The 21,160-nt window shown below is 39.0% G+C and overlaps 1 protein-coding gene across 3 annotated transcripts in view; it reads left to right on the top strand.

Annotated features, from left to right (window-relative positions):
• The window catches only part of CADPS2 (calcium dependent secretion activator 2), a 526,208-nt gene extending 506,167 nt beyond the window's left edge, over positions 1-20,041 (top strand). For all 3 annotated transcript variants that reach the window (XM_080817937.1, XM_080817936.1, XM_080817941.1), the window contains 2 exons: positions 13,604-13,708; positions 19,078-20,041. In XM_080817937.1, coding sequence (XP_080674063.1) covers positions 13,604-13,708; positions 19,078-19,248 — 276 coding nt within the window. In that variant the 3' untranslated portion in view covers positions 19,249-20,041. The remainder of the gene's footprint in view (positions 1-13,603; positions 13,709-19,077) is intronic.
• Positions 20,042-21,160: the final 1,119 nt, after the last annotated feature.

Raw genomic sequence — 21,160 nt, 5'->3', positions numbered from 1 at the left:
GTAAGTATAAGAATTTATAAAAGGATCTACTTTTGATGTACGGCGGGTGCCAAAATAGCTTTGGCAAGTCCAGACGTAGCTTAGGGCAGCCAAAGGCCCTCATTTGAATCTAAGCTGTTGGTGAATTAAAAACCTGAGAAACTTGAGCTACGCGTGCCTAATCGCCTAAAAGAAACTCAGCAAGAAAATGTCGTGTAGCGGGTTGATCTGATTTCTTTGATAATTCAAAAGGATCTTCAAGAACTATGTGGACTTCTTACTTATATTCTTGAAATGTGATCATGAAACACAATTGTCATTTGGCACATTCCCAGAAATACGCATCTTTGCATGAGGCACCTGGACATATGTGGCAGGTCTGGTAGAATCAGCTAATTAACAACACAGGCTTAAACAGGCACCTCATCTGGCGATGCAGCCAGTTGCCTGATGGTGCTCAGCAGGGTTGGGTAGTGCTTTTTATTTTTCTATCCTAATGGTCTGCTGCCCACCTAATTTTGCCTTATTGTCAGTCACTACTTACCGCAGCTTGGGGCCCTCCCAGGAGGCTAAATTATTATCAAAGGATTAGGGAGATGTAGCCTTGCAGCTCTGACATTTCTGATTACTTGTCTATGCCAGAACACTAATTAGCTGTGACTAATTAAGAAAAATGTCCCTGCCATAGAAAACCATTTAAAAGAACTGAGGAGTAGAAAAGCAATTCAAAAGCTGAGCAGTGCTCAGATTTGCCGATGCTCTTTAGATTTCCACCAGAGCCTTAACTCACCTTTAATTGTGCTCAGAATTTAAAAAAAAAAGAAGAAGAAGAAAGAAAGAAAAAAAAAGAAAATCTCACATGTGAACTGATCTGAGGTTTTTCCTTGAAGAGGGGGAAAGGAATTGTTGTTGAGCACCGAAACTCCCTTAGCAGTGGTAAAATTGTCTTTGAGGAATGGAAGATGACAAAACGTTCATTTCCATCGAACAGTTTTCCTCCACACCAGATGTGTAAATGTACATTGGCATCCATTCACCCAAGCCAATATCAATGACTTAATAGTCACTGAAGAACGTAGAATATTCTCTTGACTGATTTTATAAAAGATAGTTAAAAAGAGGACAATACATTGAGCATTTTCGAAGTTCGTTAGTATTGATTTCACGCTACTTCCACATTGAAGATCTTTTGGAAGATCTGACTTCCCCACACAGAGCCTGGTTTTTCCACAGTGACGTCGCATGCTTGTACAGCAACTGGCCACTAGTGACTCATTCATGAAAATACCTGGGCTTCCCTGGAGACCAGCATCTCGGTCTGTTGACCAGTGCAAAGTTTTCATAGAACTGGGAGCTGCTACTCTCCTTCCCTTCGGACCTAACTTCATCAGCATATGACACATGACCTGAAGCCATTTCCTGTGGTGGCTTTTTCAAGTCCTCCTCTGTCAGCCACCCCGTCTACAAGTCTTCCCCTGAATCCCTATGTTCACGAATGGATATGGCAGCGAGAACGCCACTGCTAAGTCCAACTGAAAAAAAAAACTCTGTTTAAGGAAGTGGCTCTTGTGGTAAAACCATGATTAGGTGTGTTTATTGAATGGATTGAAAGGAAACTCTGTAAAAGAACGGTGTTCAAAGGTACTTATAAACACCTAGAGAGGCCCTTAATTTCCTGATGATGGCCCAGCCCTAGGTAAGAGTCCATCTGAATTTTCCTGTGTTAATCTGGGCAAAATATTTCATTTGAAATAGAGTTCTAACCCCATCTCACCTGAATTCTTCATGCTATTTTTTAAACCCATTTCCCCTTTTCCTCTCAGTGGAGAAAAAAACAGGGAGCCAGCATCCTCTAGGGAGTAATCCTTCCTGTATATGAAGACTGCTATTAAGGCGCTTGTCATACTTGTCCACTCTGGGATAAATAATCCCTATTTGTTTCACTTCTCTTCATAGGCCCCTTTTCTAGCCCTTTAATCATCTTCGTAGCTGTCCTTTGAAACTTCTCTAAGCGTTCTCTGTCATGGCTTAGGGTTTTGACTCAGGAATCGGATGCAGTGTTTGAATGCAGCTGGACAAGATTCTTTCAGGCCATGTTCCTTCTGTGCATTCTAATAAATAAAATTTTTGGCTCTACAGATGCTCATAAATGTGGTTCCATATACTCCCCACATTTCTTTGTGTTGACGTGTTGACATTCCCCTCGGTTAACTACCTGTACGATATGCAAATAATGTATATGTTTATTGTTGGAGAATGTCCATTCAGTTGATGTTTTTTTTTAAACTTTTTTTTAAAAGATCTTATTTATTTATTTGACAGAGATCACAAGTAGGCAGAGAGGCAGGCAGAGAGAGAGGGGGAAGCAGGCTCCCCACTGAGCAGAGAGCCCGATGTGGGGCTTGATCCCAGGACCCTGGGATCATGACCCGAGCCGAAGGCAGAGGCTGAACCCACTGAGCCACCCAGGTGCCCCCAGTTGATGTTTTAGTTGCATAAGAAAACTTCTAACTCACTGTTCAATTACTATGTGTAAAGCTTGGTGGGGAATGCTGGGGTAAAAAAGGTTTGGCATTGTTTTGTCCCACAGAGTTGGGTATCTCTGTCACGGGGACAAGAGATTCTAATTAAAATAGGAAATTGAGGGTGCCTGGGTGGTTCAGTGGGTTAAGCCTCTGCCTTCAGCTCAGGTCATGATCCCAGGGTCCTGGGATCAAGTCCCGCATCGGGCTCTCTGCTCAGTGGGGAGCCTGCTTCCCCCCACCCCTAGTCTGTCTCTCTGCCTACTTGTGATCTCTCTCTCTGTCAAATAAATAAATAAAATCTTTTTAAAAAAATAAAATAAAATAGGAAATTGAAACTCCCCTTATTAACCATTTGTTCATCCAGCCAATATTTATTCCATAGAGGCCACACACTGTGTGGCAACACTGAAGAAGATATACCAAGTCCCTGATTTAAGGGAACTTACAATCTTATGATCAAATGGGACTACCAAAAAAGTGAACTTCTCATTAAAATGCTTTACATTTTCATCTACGGAATAGATATGAGCATATTTTCTTTCAAATGGATGTATTATGGAGAAGTAAAATCTAATTCCCTTTCAAAAGAGGTAACAGTCATCATAAAATTCATTTATTTATCTGTCTGTTTCAGATGGAAGATTGGAAACTTGCCAAAAGTTAGGGCCAAGGCAAGGTTTGTACCTAGCTCCATGACTATGAGGTAAGGGCACACTCTCCCTTTCTACCCTTCATGGGTTCCTTGCTCGAAGCCAGGCTTATTTCAGATCCCAGGAGAGTTCTCTTGGGCCCTTAGACTGAAGTCAGCAATGCCGTAACGGTGATATTTTTCTGCAATAAAAAAAATAATAAAAACTCACAAAGCCAACAAATATAGAAGTCATGCAGGACATGTCACTTGGCGGTGAAAATTCACAGGCAGTACTGACAACCTTATTCCAGATATGCCCCCACAGCCTTAGATAACCCCCAGGAGTGGGGACCAGTGCCCCTAAGCATATGCTGGAGAGCCAGCTCCCTGCTCACATGACAGAGCTGAGCACATCAACATCTGAGCACGTAGTATTATATCTTTATGTGTAAGACTATGTATGTGGACACTGATGTATGACCTAGACCTGGGGGCACATTCTCCTTTTTTCAGTTCATCCCTTAAAATGAAATCAGACTGCCACATTTAAAGCTCTGTTTAGGTCCTATATTCAATGTCTTTAGCCAGATGCCATTGTTTACCTTTTGGTGATTTCTACAACTTTCACTTCTATTCAACTATTTTTTTCTATAACTGGAACATGTGAATCAAGTCAACAACCTGGCTTTCATACTCTTCTGTCCTCTCTATGTTAAAAAAAAAACAAAACAAAACAAAACTGTGCTGTCATCATCATATATGCAGTACTTTCTGTCTCCAAATATTTTTTTAAAGATTTTTATTTATTTATTTGACAGACAGAGATCACAAGTAGGCAGAGAGAGGAGGAAGTAGGCTCCATGCTGAACAGAGAGCCCAATGCGGGGCTTGATCCCAGCACCCTGGGATCATGACCTGAGCCGAAGGCAGAGACTTTAACGCACTGGGCCACCCAGGCACCCCACTGTCTCCAAATATTTAAAAGCAAATAGGCAATGTATGATATGTGCCAGTCTGCTAAGGGCTGGAGATAGCAATAAAAATAATCCTTGGTTGCTTCCTTGTGTTGACATATAGCCCGTCCTTTGTAGCCATACCAGCACACCATGCAATATTTTCATAGATGCCTTACAGAGTTCGAGGAGCAGAAAATATGGGAGCATCTGATTCTGCCTAGTAAGAGATAGTAATGCCTTCCTAGCAGAAATAGTGGTTGAAATGAATCTCAAAGGTAGACATAGATCTGGCCAGGGAAACATACGTCAGGATAAAAGTCCAGGCGGAGGGACTGACATGCCCAGAAATCCTAGATTTAGAGAAACCCAACATTGAGCAGAGCAGCCGCTCAGTCAGCTTGTGGAGAATGGATCCTATGGGCATGGCCCATGAGGTGGAGACAGAATGGTAGCTAGTTAGTCCAGTCCTTCCAGCACTCTCAAAAAGTAATTTAGGAATGATTGTTTTCCATTTTTATAAGGAAACTGAAGCAGGAAGACCTGCTATTAGTTAATTCTCAGGCCTAGATTTTCTCTCAAACTGTGCCGTTCAATAACCATGCCAGGAGTCTGATTTATTTTTATTCAGATCCTGTGTATAAATTTAGATGCAATATTGACCAAAATTTTATATATAGTGTTTAACATGAGTCATTCAACACGATGAAAAGGTCATTGTGCCCACATGAACCACACAGTGGCGATGGGCCCCAAACTGCTCTCCACAGCAGTGATAACTGGACTGACCGCCAAGTTTGGCCAAACCAATAACTGTGATTAGTCATTTTAGTCAAAACATTAGTCAAACCAGCCCGCATCCCATCATTTGTCATGAAATAGTAGAGAGGGAGAACAACTGATTATCTGAAATTTTCACTTATAATCTTTTTTTTTAAAGATTTTATTTATTTGACAGAAATCACAACTAGGCAGAGAGGCAGGCAGAGAGAGAGGGGGAGGCAGGGCACGCCGAGCAGAGAGCCTGACTCGACTCGGGGCTCGATCCCAGGACCCTGGGATCATGACCTGAGCTGAAGGCAGAGGCTTTAACCCACTGAGCCACCCAGGCGCCCCACTTATAATCTTTTTAACACCAGGTGAAGAGCCCCAGAAGAAAACGACAGAGGCACTTACGTGCTTGATAATCATGAATAATAAAGGGCAGTGTTGATTTTGTTTGATTTTAAAGATTTATTTATTTGGGGGAGAGAGCATGCTCATGAGTGAGGGGAAGGATGGGGAGGGGCAGAGAGGGAGGGAGGAGTCAGACTCCCTGCTGAGCACAGAGCCCCAGATCCTGGGACCCTGAGATCATGATCTGAGCAGAAACCGAGAGTCAGACGCTCAACCGACTGAGCTACCCAGGTGCCCCCAGGACAGTATTAACTTTAATGACTTTGTGTAGTGGAGGTGAAGATAGGCTAGCTTAATAATGTTATTTTCAGGACATTTTGGAATGACAGGAATTTTGGATGAATGAAATAGTAGCAGAAAAGAGCTTCTACAACTCCCAGTTTACAGAATTTATCCTGTTCTGTAACTTATTCTGTTTTGTAACTGAACAGGATCTAACTCACCTAGAGATAGCTTGGTATTTATACATTTTTTGGTCAGTTTTTGTTGTTATTGTTGCTTTTTACTGAACTTTTTTTATTATTATTTTCATTAACGTATAATGTATTATTTGCCCTGGGGTACAGGTCCATGAATCGTTAGGCTTACACACTTCACAGGACTCACCATAGCATATACCCTCCCCAATGTCCATACCCAACCACCATCTCCCTACCACTCCCACCCCCCGCAACCCTCAGTTTGTTTTGTGAGATTAAGAGTCTCTTATGGTTTGTCTCCCAGTTTTTTAAAAGTAATCTCTACTCCCAATGTAGGACTCAAACTCATGACTCTGAGATCAAGAAAGTCAGCTGTTCTACTGACTGAGCTGGCCAGGCACCCCTACATTTTTTTTAAAAGAGAAAGTGTAGGAGCAGAAGTATTGAACTTCAAGAATAGGAAAGCTTTTTCAGCATTCAACAAACATACTAGGTACCTACTATCCTAGTGTATGTCAATCCTCCCGTGTTATTAGCACTTTCTACATTTTCTTAATAGACATCAAAGTGCTCATAAACTCTCCTTTGCAGACTTCCTGATAGAGGTAGAAAATGAAAACCACCCTGAGTATGAGGTTATTGAACAGGGAAAAAAGAAAAACATGAATCAAATGCTCTTTGGTTCTATGTTAAAAAAAAAAATGATGAAAGCAGTATATATAGATCGAGCCCCCTTATGAATGAACCAAGGATTTCTTTCCCACCTTGCATTGTTTTGTTACAGTCGAAAAGAAGAACCCTTCCCAGTATTCCTAAGCATTAAAGTGTATAGCACTTTCAAACATCTTAAGAATGAGGGGCACCTGGCTGGCTCAGTAGCACCTTAGACTCTTGATCCTAGGGTCATGTGTTTGAACCCCATGCTGGGCTCAAGATTTTTTGAAAAAAAGATCTTAAGAATGGGATACGTGGGAATGGCATAGCACAAGGGCCATTTGGTTGGTTATCCTAACAGAGTATGGTTCTTGAAAGAATTTATTTGCATTACATATTATTAGGTTTACAAATATCTTTGGTCTTTGGAAATGTAGATTGTTTTAACTTGCTAGAAAATGTGGTAGACTTCTTTGAAACAATAAGCAATTTCCTGTTTACTTCACAGTCCTGTGTTTCAAGACTATCAGGAACCCCCAAGAATAGTAATACAGTTTTCTTAGTTGTCTGCTGGAAGTAGGGAACTACCCTTAAAGAATCATGATTTTAGGGGCGCCTTGGGTGGCTCAATAGGTTAAAGCCTCTGCCTTCAGCTCAGGTCGTGATCCCAGGATCCTGGGATCGAGCCCAGCATTGGGCTCTCTGCTCTGCAGGGAGCCTGCTTCCCTTCCTCTCTCTCTGCCTGCTTGTGATCTCTGTCTGTCAAATAAATAAATAAAATCTTAAAAAAAAAAAAAAAAGAATCATGATTTTATTGACAGAACAGACTGGTTTCTAGAAGGAAATGGAATAAATCTAGCAGTCATGAGTACAAACCCTAAAGTATGGATATAAGATATAAATTATGTCTTATAAATAAGGTATAAATCCCACTTACACTTAGTGTATAAACCTGACTAACATGCTTTATCTAAACTCAGTTTTCCACCCATATAAGCTCAGTTTCCACATATGCAACATTGGAATAATAATAGCCATCTCATGAAGGCTGTTGTGAGAATAATTTTATTTTTAAATTTTATTCATTTATTTGAGAGTGAGACAGAGCACAAGCAGGGGGAGAGGCAGAGAGCAGGTTCCCCACTGAGTGGGGAGCCCCACTCAGGTGTCAATCCCAGAACCCCGGGATCACAACCTGAGCCAAAGGCAGACACTTAACCAACTGAGCCACCCAGGCACCCCTAGTTGTTTTAAGAATTAAATGAAATTTTAACTGAAGAACTTAAATTTCCCAGGGAAGACTTAACAAGTATATCAGATGCCTTTGTAATCGGAATCCATAAAAATAATTACATGAAAACTGCACCTTACGGTTCATTAGGAATCTCATTCATTCCTCATGACATGTGATTGTTTCATTTTTACAATGTGTTTGTTCTTCATTAAAAAGCCAAAATGAGGGCACCTGGGTAGCTCAGACGTTTAAGCATCTGCCTTTGGCTCAGGTCATGAACGCCAGGGTCCTGGGATCAAGTCCCGTGTCAGGCTCCCTGCTCAGTGAGGAACCTGCTTCTCCTTCTCCCTCTGCCTGCCACTCCCCCTGCTTATGCTCGCTCGCTCTCTCTCTCTCTCTCTCTCTGACAAATAAATAAATAAATAAATATCTTTTTTTAAAAGGCCAAAATGAGTAAGTTAAAAACAGACAAAATAACAGGTGATAGAAAGTTCTGGAACTCTAGCTTTCTTTTTTTTCTTCTTCTTTTTTTTTTCTATAAAGCTGTATTTAAGCACCATGAAAAAGGGAAAAGGTGTGATCGTTTGGCTTTTCCCTGCAGTTCATTCTTACAACAATCACAGGCTGTGTCGGTTCTAATCGCGCCCTTTATTCTGATAATTAAATCTAATATCATAGTATTTCTGGAGAACATCAAAATCTTATTTAAAAGTTAGATTCACCTCATCTGTCCTTCATCTGACTGAGAAATAGAAGAAGCTTTAACTGGCTCAGTCAGGCAAATAGCCACATAAAAGGTGTTGGCCGTTCTACCCTCTCAGCTTCTGTGTTGATGTCCTTCTCTGGTGTGTGGACAGTCAGCTCTCAGCTGCCATGTTCAGAGGCAGGTCTGTCTTTCCGCATGAACCAGGCTCTGGGTCTAGCTGGGAATGTTGATAGGTGTGGGTTGGGTTGAACACTTCCTATATTTCTAACCATAATACACTGGTTTCAGTTTTCCTGAAATGTAGCCCTTACTCCTATCCAAGCCCACAAAAAAAGCACACTTAAAACTTTATAGATGCTTGTGTTTCGGGAGTCTGTTTTATGGGAACACATAGCATCATTTCTGAGATACCTCATGAAGGGTCAGGGGTTGGGGGGTAGGGATGTTGGTGTTACTGATTCAAATTTACCATTAATATAAAATTTGTGTTTTAGTGTTTGGAAGTGGGAAGTGACTGGCCACGAGTTTAGCTATATGGAGTAGACGCGCTGCCGACAAAAGGAACACACAATGTACAATGAAGCATTTACATTTACTTTTTAATATACTGGTGAAACTGTAGGGCATTAATGTTTCTAAATATTTTGTCACTCTCCAAAGCTACAAATTGATCCTAAAGAATGCTTTTATCAAGTCTGTCAAAACCTTCAGCATTTCAAAAATGTTATTTGTTCTTTAATTTGATTCAACCTAGCACTTGAAAGGTAGTTTCCTAAGATGACCTTTTCTAGTTGGTATTTCACTTCAACTTGGTTCCTCAACACTTCTAAAACAGACAGCTTCCCTTGAAATAAATGAAGAAATCGACTATGGAAATTTAGCCATTCCAGATCTTAGTGCACTAAAAAGTGTTGGATTGTTTTCTGGTTTTTTGTGTTTTTTGGTGTTTGTTTTTTTTCCTGTTGTTCACCTATTGAGTTAAGCATAGCTGGAGAAGAATGAAAATATATCAACTAGTTGTACCAATTCATAATCAATAAAAAGCTAAACAGTTAAGCAGAAAATTTATCACAGACTTGTTCCTAGCAAAGCAGCTATTTCTGCCTTGCCATCATCATCAGAAACCACATTCTGACAGAAATCATTTGCTTGAAGCAGCCGTGATATATAAGCCCTATGTGGTCTCGTGATTCAGATTTAGGAATATCAGCCTCAGAGGGTCTAAAGGCATTGTGCATTAGTACGTATTGAGACCTCATTCCAGGTGGCCAGCAGCTGGACTTTTTAAAAACAAAATTTCCAAAATAAATGGGAAGCGCTTGTTTCCAGGCAGCGCATGTTTTATTTAATTGAATCATCCTCAAAAACGTCATAAATTAGGCAGAAAAGGGAGTTGTGCATATTTAATATATTTGTTTTATATTTCCCCTAGTCAACGGAATAATGAAATTCCTTAACTACTTCTCTTTAACTTGCACGAAGAAAGCACGGTATGTTGCTAAATCTCTTTTCACCGGCACCGCGGAGAAACAACTTTAATCCTTGTTAGAAAATTGCCGAGTCTGGGACTGACAAAGAGCTCATGCTTGGTCCATTGTTAGTGCTCCCTGGCCCCAAGAGCAGAGCCCTTTACAGCTGCGTGGATCCCGCCCGGCTCAGCTGCACTATTTAGGAGAGGAGGTTTGTCAATTTCTATTGACAATGGAGAGAGTTTTTCAGGGCCTGTAGCAGTGCTCACACAGTCGGGGATCAATGCCAGCCATTCAGACTGCACCCTCTTTCATTGCTTTGGTTTGTTAATTCAAGACTAAAGGTCCACTGAGGGGGTTCAGGGTGTTTAAGAAAGCTGATGAACTGTTTAAGAAAGCTGATGAACTGCAAGCGTTTATAGCCCTGGTGTGGCAATTTCCATAGTCAGTGGCAACTCCTGGCACTGAGGGAGCTGTGTCCTTGTTGACCCTCTTGTTATTAAAAATGCACAAGTGCTACGCTTCTCAATATTTCAACACTCTTTCATTGTCAATACCACCTTCTGAGCCCTTCAGCTTGTTGCTTGCTCTAAAGATCTTCTTAGATTGGGTTTGAAAACTTCACCTTAAACACTAGATTAGACTGATGTTCTGTTTTCCGTGCTCCTGTTGATTTGTTGAACCTTCCCAGGGCTGGAAAGCAAGTAGCAGCTTGATGGGGAGACGGGCTGCTAATATGATTTACCAGTCTACAGTCATGCACAATAAGTGTGAATAAATACAGGGGTCTCACAGAGTCAACCCTAGCCTTTCCTTTTCTTTTATTTTTGCTTTAAAAGAAATATCTCAAGAAAATGAAGTGAGTAATGCATGCCCTTACAGGAGTTGAATGAACCACAAAAAGAAGAAAAAAAAAACAAAAAACATATTTTTTGTTAAAGTGGTAGGCTGCTGTCATGGATTGATGTAGGGGGGAAAAATGTAGAATATACACTTACTGCTTTCTTCCGAAGGAGACCAAAGCAAAGAATGAAGCAGTAATGCCATACCCATGACTTCAGTGCAATCTGCAGCGCCCCTTCCTCATCCCCCGAAGGGAAAAAGTGAATGGTCAACCAGATTGTTTTATAAAGTTCACGTTCCCCGAAATGAAAGGACATTTGCTAACATTCAGACTTTCCTGTACATTCGCCCTTTAGAATGTTTCTTTTTTTTTTCCTCCTTTGTGTTGGGGAGGTCGCTTTTGCTTGGGTGGGTGAAAATGAAGCGAATCTACCTGTGAGTTTTGTGTTAAGATGAAAAAAAAAACACCAAAAAACGGGACCTACCATATTCCAGCACCCAAAAGAGAAACATATCAATTCCAGCACCGGAAATAGGAAAGTGCTGGAGATTTCTTTTTGGTGGTTGTGTTTGTTTGCTTATTTGTTTGCATGGAGTGTGTGTGTCTGTGTTTGTGTGTCTCTTTCACCATATACAAGAAAGAAACAGTCCTAGTGGGTTTTGTGCTGTTGTTAGTAGCAACATAAACTCTGAGCTAAATTGCTGCTTTCCCTTAATTACCTGATTTAGCTGAAAATCCTCAAAATGCTTTGCCTTGGGAACCAAGAAATATGCATTTTTACCTGAAAAGAATAATTTTTCTTATAGAACTTTCCTTATCGAGTAATTGGTTGCCTTTCAAACTAAGATGATGGTAAAGTAGCTGAAGCTTTTTACTTCACAATGGTTCTCTTTTCTTCTCTGTTTTTATAGTTAACGTACGATCATTTTATCCCCAGTTGATTTTTCTCTAAAATTACAATTTTGGCATTGTGTTAAAGACATGCTGTTAATAATAAATTTCTGTGTTACATTAGATGTCCTTTTGATTATCACTTAATCATAAGTATCATGTGTAATGGGAAAATGAGTTAACTTTAAATTGTGTAAGGATTTTTTTAAAAACATAAATGTGCATATGGAGAAATTCTCAGAAAGTGTTTTCATTTCCCTCAAATTCATACAATTTCTTACAGAAGGATTATAATTTAAGAGTCATAACCATTATGACTGCATTTTAGCTTTCAAATTATCTGGAGACTGGTATAGGGTGAGAGTCTTAACTTAGTATCTCATATTTGCTATCACCAATACCCGAGAGTGTTTACCCATATTAAAATAGAACTCAAGAGGTTGAGACTATAAATAATTTGAAATAGGGAAGTGTAGGATTGAAATACCATTGGCAACTACTGTGTCATGACTTCATTAGCAATTTTTTTTTAAAGAATTTAAGGGTATATCTTATTTTTGTAAAACTTGTTTCTGATACTTTTATAATGTCCAGAAAATTAAGAAAACAACCTTTAGGAAAGAGCAAAATTAGGTACATGAATAACATTTTTTAAAAAATCATAGCCTATCTCACATTTTAAAAACCTAGAATTTTCATTCAGCTATGTGCTATCATAATATTTAGCAAATCAGTTATTCATTTTAATTAGCTTGTCTCATTTTATGTATGTATGTTCAGTGTACTAACAAATTAATAGAAATAAGTCTTATGAAATGTGACACTGATTCATGTTTCATTTAGGCTTAAAATACCATTTTTATCCTAAATTTTATCAGAACAATGTTAAATACAAGTCCAGATGAATTTCATACTTACTTGTATCAAATGAGATTTCTCTTAACGATTGAATTTACTATTTTATTATGGAAGAAAAATATTTTTTTAAGATATTTTTCCTGTGTTTGAATACCTAAACACACACGCATCCCATGTGCATGACCTCTGGTGTCACTATATTTCTGTATACAAAAGAGACAAAAAATCTCTTCTCTTTCCAAAAACTCTTGTCATTTCCTACGAGCTGAATGGACTTTGCTATTTCTCAAGGTTATCTGAATGAGGAGCATTATTATTTTTACAGTATTACCCAAACCTAGCTCTAGCATGGAGTGGCGAATCCCTTAAAATGCTACCACTAATGGTAGATTGCCTTTAAAAAAAAAAAAAAAAACAACAAAAAACAAAAAACAAAATGTCTTCTTTTACTATACTCCTAGACATTACGTAGGAGCAGGAAATTACATGAGAGAAGAATTTTGATTTTCCCCTCAAAAGAGTGGGAAAAAAGAGGAAAAAATAGGAACCCTCCAAAAACACTAGCAAAATGAAACCAGTTCTTTCACAATTTAGTCAACTGACGTCTTCTTTTTGTTTCTGATAGACACAGCAATTCCATCCTGGTAAAGTGCCTTCCTAAGGTCCGAAATCTTTATTTTAGGTGGTTTTAAAACATCTTGGCAAATTCTCCGCAACCACTAGTAGGTAAGGGTGTGATTGCGGACCCCTGGCTCCTAAGCCGTGGCAGGGCTTTCCGTCGCTTCTCTAGCCTGTTCTTTCTGGGTACTGACTGCATGTGTCATGGCATAACGCATCCACTCTTCGATTTTTACATAATGTACAGGCTCATAAGAAATTTCCCTCCGAAAATAATTCACCTGCTTCGTCCTGCTGTTTGGGAGCCCATTCAACCCGTAACGTGTATTTAGTGCCCTTTGTTACCTACAGATTACAAAGCAGGCCACTAGGCTGTGAGTGCGGGAACACGGTTTCCCATGAATATGTTCCGGCTGAAAGACTCATGTTAATTCATGTAGAGAACAGCCCAGGTCAACGTAGCAGATTTTCTAGCAAAACATACAATTCTGTTAACAGGAAATTATAGCATTATTGACTTCAAGTGCTGATCTGTGGTCATTCCAGAGTGTCATTACCCCCTCATTACCGAATCTGTTACATGAATACTGCAGAGGCTGTTTTTCTGTTTTGTTCTCCTCCCCTCTGCCCCCATCCTTCTTTCCAGCAATGGTACAGCAGTTCCATGAAAGTCATTTGTGTCTGGTTGGCTGATAGATTAGACCTTCAGCTTCATATTTACCAACTGAAGACGCTCATCAAGATTGTGAAGGTAAACAAAACGTGTTTGGATGTGATTTGCCCACCAAGCAATGAAGAGTAATGGCTAGATATTGACATACCAAAAAAAAAAACAAAAAAAAAAAAACAGTGTTTGATGTAACTGGGTGGATGTAAGTCCTTTAACAACATCACTCTCAGCAATGACAGGCTACTCTTCACTTACATTTTCAGTTAGAGTATTAAGACAATGCTAATCATTCTTTTCTGCCCTAATGAAATGTATTTGATCCAGTAATCGCATTTTAAGATAATGTACAGAAAGCCTCGGACATATTTACCTGATTGTAGTAGGTCCACAGTAATTTGGTATTAATTTTCTTGATTATAGAAATGCTTTCTCCTAATACATTTCCTTCATATTTATTAGGATCACATATCATTATGAAGGCTTTTGAATGTTATTTACACACAGCATAAGGAGAGTCATATCCTGACATGAAAGTCACACAGTCACTGCCTGACTTCCTGTGGAAACATGCCCCATGATGATCAGTTTGATCATCAGTTTGATCCCAGACAACCAACAGGTGTACCATCACTTAAGCAAGGCCATTTTGACATTTGCTCTTTGACAGAAAACGTTAACAGCCACAGTTAACAGCTAAATAACAGTTACACTTTTTTAGTAAGTAAGGACTTTAAAATCATATATTTATTTAACATGATTTTTCGCACTTTGTAAATTCTAATGGAAACACAAAATTTGCCACAAGTATAACTTTTTCTTAAAATTGAGGCAAATCCTACCTTATGCCTAAAAACATAACTAAGTTATTGAGAGTCAGCTGTTCTTTTAAAAAGATGACCTTCACTTCCATTTTAGTGTCATTTATCGAATGGGATATATATACCATATGTATAGATCCAGATCTGTATATATATGTGCCCATATATGTATATGTGTAATAGGCATATGTATATATATATATATGTTTACATTTATGTGTATGTATATGCGTATATGACACACACACACTCTCAATGGTTCTTAGTGTCATTCCTGAACTACTGTTATCAGCATCACCTGGGAACTTGTCAGGCATGCAAATTTCCAGACCCCACCCCAGACCTACTGAATCAGAAACTTTGAATGGGGCCCAGCAATCTATATGTTAACAAGCCTGCCAGATGATTCTGATGTTAGAGTTTGAGAAGAACGATTATTGCATTACATCATTAAGTTTTATCCACATTAAAATATTTTCCAGCATTCTCTAGGTTCCTACAGTTTAATTAGAATACAAGTTCTTCTGTGCCATAGCCACACAGGTTATCACAAATTAGAAAGAACCATAAATAGGAAAGTTCTGTTCTAGAGTGAGAAATCGGCCAGTCCGCTGGAACATAAAACCAGACCAGTCATGTCACGGTAATAGCAATCACAATTAGTCATAAATAACAAGTAAAATGATAGCCACCCACTCATTTTTAATACTACTAAACATACTGCATTTCATTGGACAGAATCTCTTTAGTCCAGAGCTGTTCTTACCAGGTGTTATTTATTTTACAAAGAAACTGAAAGCACACTATGATCCATTCATATTTGCCTTCATTTCTACAGTGTTTCTTCCTTGTTTCTATAAATGTGACTTGGAGAGCTTCCAAATGAAGTTTGTTTGTCATCAAAGAGAATCCAGGTTATCTGTGGTATACCTTCTAAATATCTGTGTATGTTAAGGTTGCAGTCTGTACTGTGACTAATACTGGGATAAGCTGCTTACCCTTACAATCAGCCATATTTTTCAGAAAGGACCTAGTCAGCTGATTGACATTCATTGATAGATTGTTAAGTTCTCTGTTTTCAGAATAAAAGTCTTCGTTGCTTACCAGCCCATCATCTGTTTCTTTCAAAGTTATTCCTTTTCTCATGTCCACATTGTCATTACAATTAAAGATCAAGCAGTAATGAATATTTTAGCAGAATAAAATGGCAATGTCATGAACTATATGGTGACGTTTCCATTGTACTCTAAGCCAATCAGCTTATCTTATTTTAACATAGTCTTCATTATGGGCTACTAGTAGTCAAGACTGATAAATATGAAAATAAGTTTCATGAGTATGTTTGAGTTTCCATGCTTTGTTTTTCACAAGCAGGTCCCCAGACTCAAAATGCTTTCTTTGCCTGATACACCTAATCAAATCATAGAGCTTTATTTAATAATTAAAAATTATTATTTTCACAGTGAAAATCAGGATGAATTAATAATTTAATATTTTAATTGTTCCTTTTCCTACTTTGAATGTAAACAGACTTTGACCAATTTCATACATAGATTTATAATTCTTCAGAACCTGTATGGTTATTTATAATGTTCATTTCTCAGTGAATTTAAGAAGCTGTTAAAGAGCAATGTATACAATGGTGAAGGTCCCTGAGTAGGCTTTCCTCCCATCCACATCACCTAGAGTAAGCCAGCATGTTACCACACATCAGGGCATCCCATGCGGGAGCCAGGCTGCACAACCCTGGCAATTTCGTCCTTACTGCTCCGCAGGCATAGTCAATCTTCTATGCCCACCAGAGACATCAGTGCCCACAGATGCCATCAAGCTGTCTGTGACAGCCAACTTTGCCCCACGAAGACGCTTAGATAGTGATCGGTTCATTCATGTTGCTCGCTAAGAAAAAACAAAGTCCCCTAAGAGTTTCACAAAGAGTTTAGGACTAAGAAATTATCCACAAGGTTTTAACATCAGAATGAGGCATTGAGGAAGGGAGAAAAATAGACTCCTCGAGAAATCAAAATGACTGATGGATTTGCGTTCTCCCTAGTGGCCGTATGATGTTTAAAAGCAGTGAACATAAATCAGCTGCCTCTTTTTTTTTTTTTAAGATTTTATTTATTTATTTGACAGACAGAGATCACAAGTAGGCAGAGAAGCAGGCAGACAGAGGGGAGGAAGCAGGATCCCCCCACCCAGCAGAGATCCCAATGTGGGGCTCGATCCCAGGGTCCTGGTATCACGACCGGAGCCGAAGGCAGAGGCTTTAACCCACTGAGCCACCCAGGTGCCCCAGCTGCCTCTTTTACTAAGAGAAAAGAAGACAAATGAGCAGCACCCTCATGGCAGGCCCTCGTCTTAAATAAGACCTAGCAGACCTTCGCTGGCAGCCACAGAGGATGTCCCAGAGTCGATAACATTTTGTGAATCCTAAAAAGAGAGGAGATGGCAGGGGTACCTGTCCTGCAGCTCCCCTAACTGCTTATTGCCTGGTGATAAAATAAGGAAGTAGAGTCCTAATAACATGTCAATTAGAAAGCTTTCAGGACTGTAAATCTACAGTACAGATACGTCCTCACCAACATACTGACGATTAAGCTAAGTCTAAGGAAAGTCAGTTCTAATAATAAGAAAGTAGGACTCACAAACTTAGTGTATGATTATCAGCGGAACAATCATACTTCATGTCCAATGCATTACCTGTACGTGAATATTTTGTGTGCTAGATATATTTTTAATCGAACTATTAAACAGTTACAGTCTTGCACACAAATTTGTGGTAATAATACGATGTATATCAGTTACCAGATTTTCGAGACAAAACTTGCCTTTCAGAGCTATTTCGATGGGTTTTGATGCAAATTACATAAGTTTTGGTATAAAAGAGTACCACCTTAGTAATAATAATCTTAGAGCTTAGAAAGAGAACATGAGGGTGGTGGGGTGTAGGTGTCTTAAAATGTAAGTAAAAAATAGTTCTGATCATTTAAGAAAAAAAAAGTCTCTGAATCAAATTGTTATTTGCAGTTAAGATACTGTGTCTGATACTGTGTACATTTCTCACAGTTCAGTTTATTTTTGGTGGACTGTGGGGGTGAACTTTTCAAATATAAATTTAATTTATAACAAGTGATTATCCAAATCAAAAAAAAAAATTGTTTTTCACCCTCTGTACTGCTTTTGGCATACCACCTCTGAAACTTGGAATGATACTGGGAGTATGAGTCAGAGTAAAGAAGACAGGAAGATATGTGAAATACCAGGGGTCCCACATCCTTTGTATGGTTTTACTCCTTCCCCCAAGTCTGTTAGTAAGCCAGGTGTGTATATCAAGGGGATTAAGATGGCACTCAGCAGCAGCATTTCCTACTTCCTACAAATAAGTACCTAAAATTCAACCATGTGAATATTAAAAGTTTCCTTCTATAGATGAGGGAAACCAGGCATCTCTTAATATTAATTTTCCACCACTGGAGTTAGAGTATGGGGCCAGGAAGTACATTTCTTCTTATTTGACTTTCTTCATCTATTAAGTATAAAGCAAACAGCAAAAAAAGTGCCCACTAGAAATTATTTAGAACAAAACAACGGCACAAGATACTGGTACTTGAGGGCCCATCCATTGACCTCTAAATGTAACCTAGGACAGGAAACAAAATCTTAAAAGATAGCATTAAAAACAGCCATAAAAAACAGTTGTATGAAGTGCCTCCATACAACGGGATATCTTTTTTTAAAAAATCAATAATAAGATACCAGTCTTGTTTGCCAAAGAAAAATCATATCTGAGGAAGATTGGCCTTAAGGGGATGAGTGAAATAAGGGAAGATTTATAGGTTATGTATCTTCTGTGCCACAGAGCCCAGCATTCTGTTGTTCTTGTCGCTGTTCTTAGGGATCACTACATAAACACTAACGTGTTTATCCTATTTTTGACATATAATACATCAAATTATATACTTTTCACAGAAAATACAAATACATGTTTTATTAGCCCATCTATGGAAGCTCTATGCCAGAATTTGACACTTCACATTCCAAGGGAATTTCAAAAGGAAAGGGCAGAATTCATACAGACTTCTGGTGTACACAAATTTTTACCCATGGTACATATAATAAATGTTATAATTCAGAAATACTGAAAGTGCATATTTCTTTTACCAATAATAGGAGTAACTCTCTCCATCCACATCTCCTTCCAAAAAGCTAATGCATTTTATAAAATGTATTTTTTTGGTATTAAAGGAACTGAAAAACCAAGAATTCCTTCCTATTAAAAATGTACATCAGTGCATATCATTTCACCTTTGTTCCAAGTCATTCAAATAGTAAAGTCTGTGCAACCAGGAATATTTTGGAGGAAAGCTCATTTGTCATCTGTCACAACATTTTGATCTATTCAGAGTGATCCTAGCTTGAAAAGCAGAATCCAAAGTCTCATTTCATTTTCTCCCCAGAAATACACCAACAAGCTGATTGACATGGGCAGCTAGGATCGGGATCCATTAGTGATTTGTCCAAGATCATTTCTGAAATGCCAACTGAGGATATATGCATACGGACATCCGTATTGACATCCACGTATACAACCCCTAAGTTCTCTAAGCAGATTCTCTCTTCTTCCTCCAGAAAACGTACAGGGACTTCCGACTGCAGGGTGTGTTGGAAGGCACACTAAACAGTAAGACCTACGATACTCTGCATAGGCGGTTAACGGTGGAGGAGGCTACAGCCTCTGTCTCGGAAGGAGGAGGACTTCAGGGCATCACCATGAAGGACAGTGATGAAGAAGAAGGCTGATAACCCCGGCGCTGTAGGAGGGAGGAGGATGTTGACCTCGTTTATTTTGTACCCCGTCTTTGTAATTACATTGATTGTCTGGACCAAATAAAAATGCTTGTATTTCACTCCACTTTGCAAGGAGTCAACCAGGAAGCAGAGTGAAAGGGGAAAATGCCAAGTTTTTGTTTTGTTTTTAGGATCAACCTCTCCAGTGTAGCTTGACCTAAAATGAGCTTTGGCTTTGTTTGTGATTGGAACATGACTTTTTTGTTTTTTTTAGAAGCTTTGACTTTTTCTTCTGTGATTACATCAAAGTAGTGTCCTCTGTGTGAAATGAGATCTGCATTTCTCAGAGTATGATATTGTGAGAAGAAGCCACTCCAGATCACTGCGTCAGCTCTCTTGTACCCTTGTTAAAATGGTGTGTATTTAATAGTTTATCATTTATGTGTCAGGGTTTTTTTTTTTTCATAGTTAATTTGCCATTGTTGTAATGTGTGTAAAAACTTTAACCTTGGTTCTTAGTACTCTGAATTCATCTGCAGGCTTAAAGGACTGCCAAACCAAATATAGACTAGATCCTCCGTCAGCTTGTGTCCTGTTCTATTCTGAACATACCTTTCAAGTTTAGAAAAAAAAAAAATCCCAAAGCGTAAGGTAATTAAGTGTGCTGCCATCAACATACCGCATTCTCCTACTTCTAAATGTAACAGCTTGCAGGCAATAAAAATGTATTTGGTCAAAACCACTTCTGTATTTATTAGACTTATATAAATTAAATGCAGTAAAAAATGTTTGCAGTATTACAAACATCCCAACAATTTGGCTCTGTGTTTTTCCTTTTTGTTTTGTTTTGTTTACAATCAGATGAGTAAAAGATACTAACAGTGCTTTGCACCTAATCGGCACACACACTTCTGAAAAGAATAATTACGAAAGCATAGCTCCATAGCAAAAGTAATGGTGACTACGTACTCATATATTCTAACATTAGCAATTTGTGTTGGCTAATAATAATACTAGGAGTGCTAGTGATTTAACTAGCAGTTGACGATTAGTTAACAGTTTCTTCCCCCCACAGTATTTTCTCGCTATAATTTTGAAAGTAGATTACACTGTATAATTTCTCTATGAATTTTAATTCTTGTATTTTTCCCCTAAAATATCCTGGCATATTGTGCTACTGCAGTCATTCATAGTAATTTTTAAATGAGGTAAGTTAATGCAGAGTAACTGGAGGTGTCCCTGAATTTGTGTAAACTCTAGTTCAGGAATTTTGGAAGTGAAACAACTTCTTAGACCTCCAAATTCATTCTCGGACAGTGTTGTAAATGATGCCTCAGGAGCTGGGCTAGTCTACAAAAATCCATTTGATTAGTTATTATATGATACTGGTTTGGGCTCAAATCTAGGTCCTCGGGGTAAGACCTCCTGTGACACAAGATAAACATGAAAGGAGATTTCTTCAGCTTTCCTGGATTAGAGACTAAGTCTCCCAACTCAGTATTGTGGGAAGGCAGTTTGCCCTGGAATGCTCTCTTTTCCTCTCTCTGCCCTCACATCCAATAGCACCCTGTCTTCCGGCCGCCAGGTGTCCAGTCCTGCTACCCTAAACTCAGCGGTACTCTCCCCATGCTTGCTGCTGCACAGCTCAAGCGGCTGTAGACTCTGAAATTACCCACCCTTGTTTTCCCTAAATGTCTGTGTCTTTGATATAGCTCATCTCTGAGTAATTGGCCCATGTTGTCCTGAACTATGAATGATGAATTACTGATGGCCCCCCTTAGCCATATATAGAGATACTCAAGGAAATACCTAGCTAATCCAATTCAGATATGCAGGGGAAAGCACTTGGGGTCAGCAGGGTCTTGCTGCTGATCTGAGCTATTTCAACTGCCTACTGGCCCTCTTTGCTGGTCAGCCTCCTGTA

This window comes from Martes martes (assembly GCF_963455335.1).
Source record: "Martes martes genome assembly, chromosome: 11".
Taxonomy (NCBI): Eukaryota; Metazoa; Chordata; class Mammalia; order Carnivora; family Mustelidae; genus Martes; species Martes martes.
This window is presented reverse-complemented; position numbering and strand designations above follow the sequence as displayed.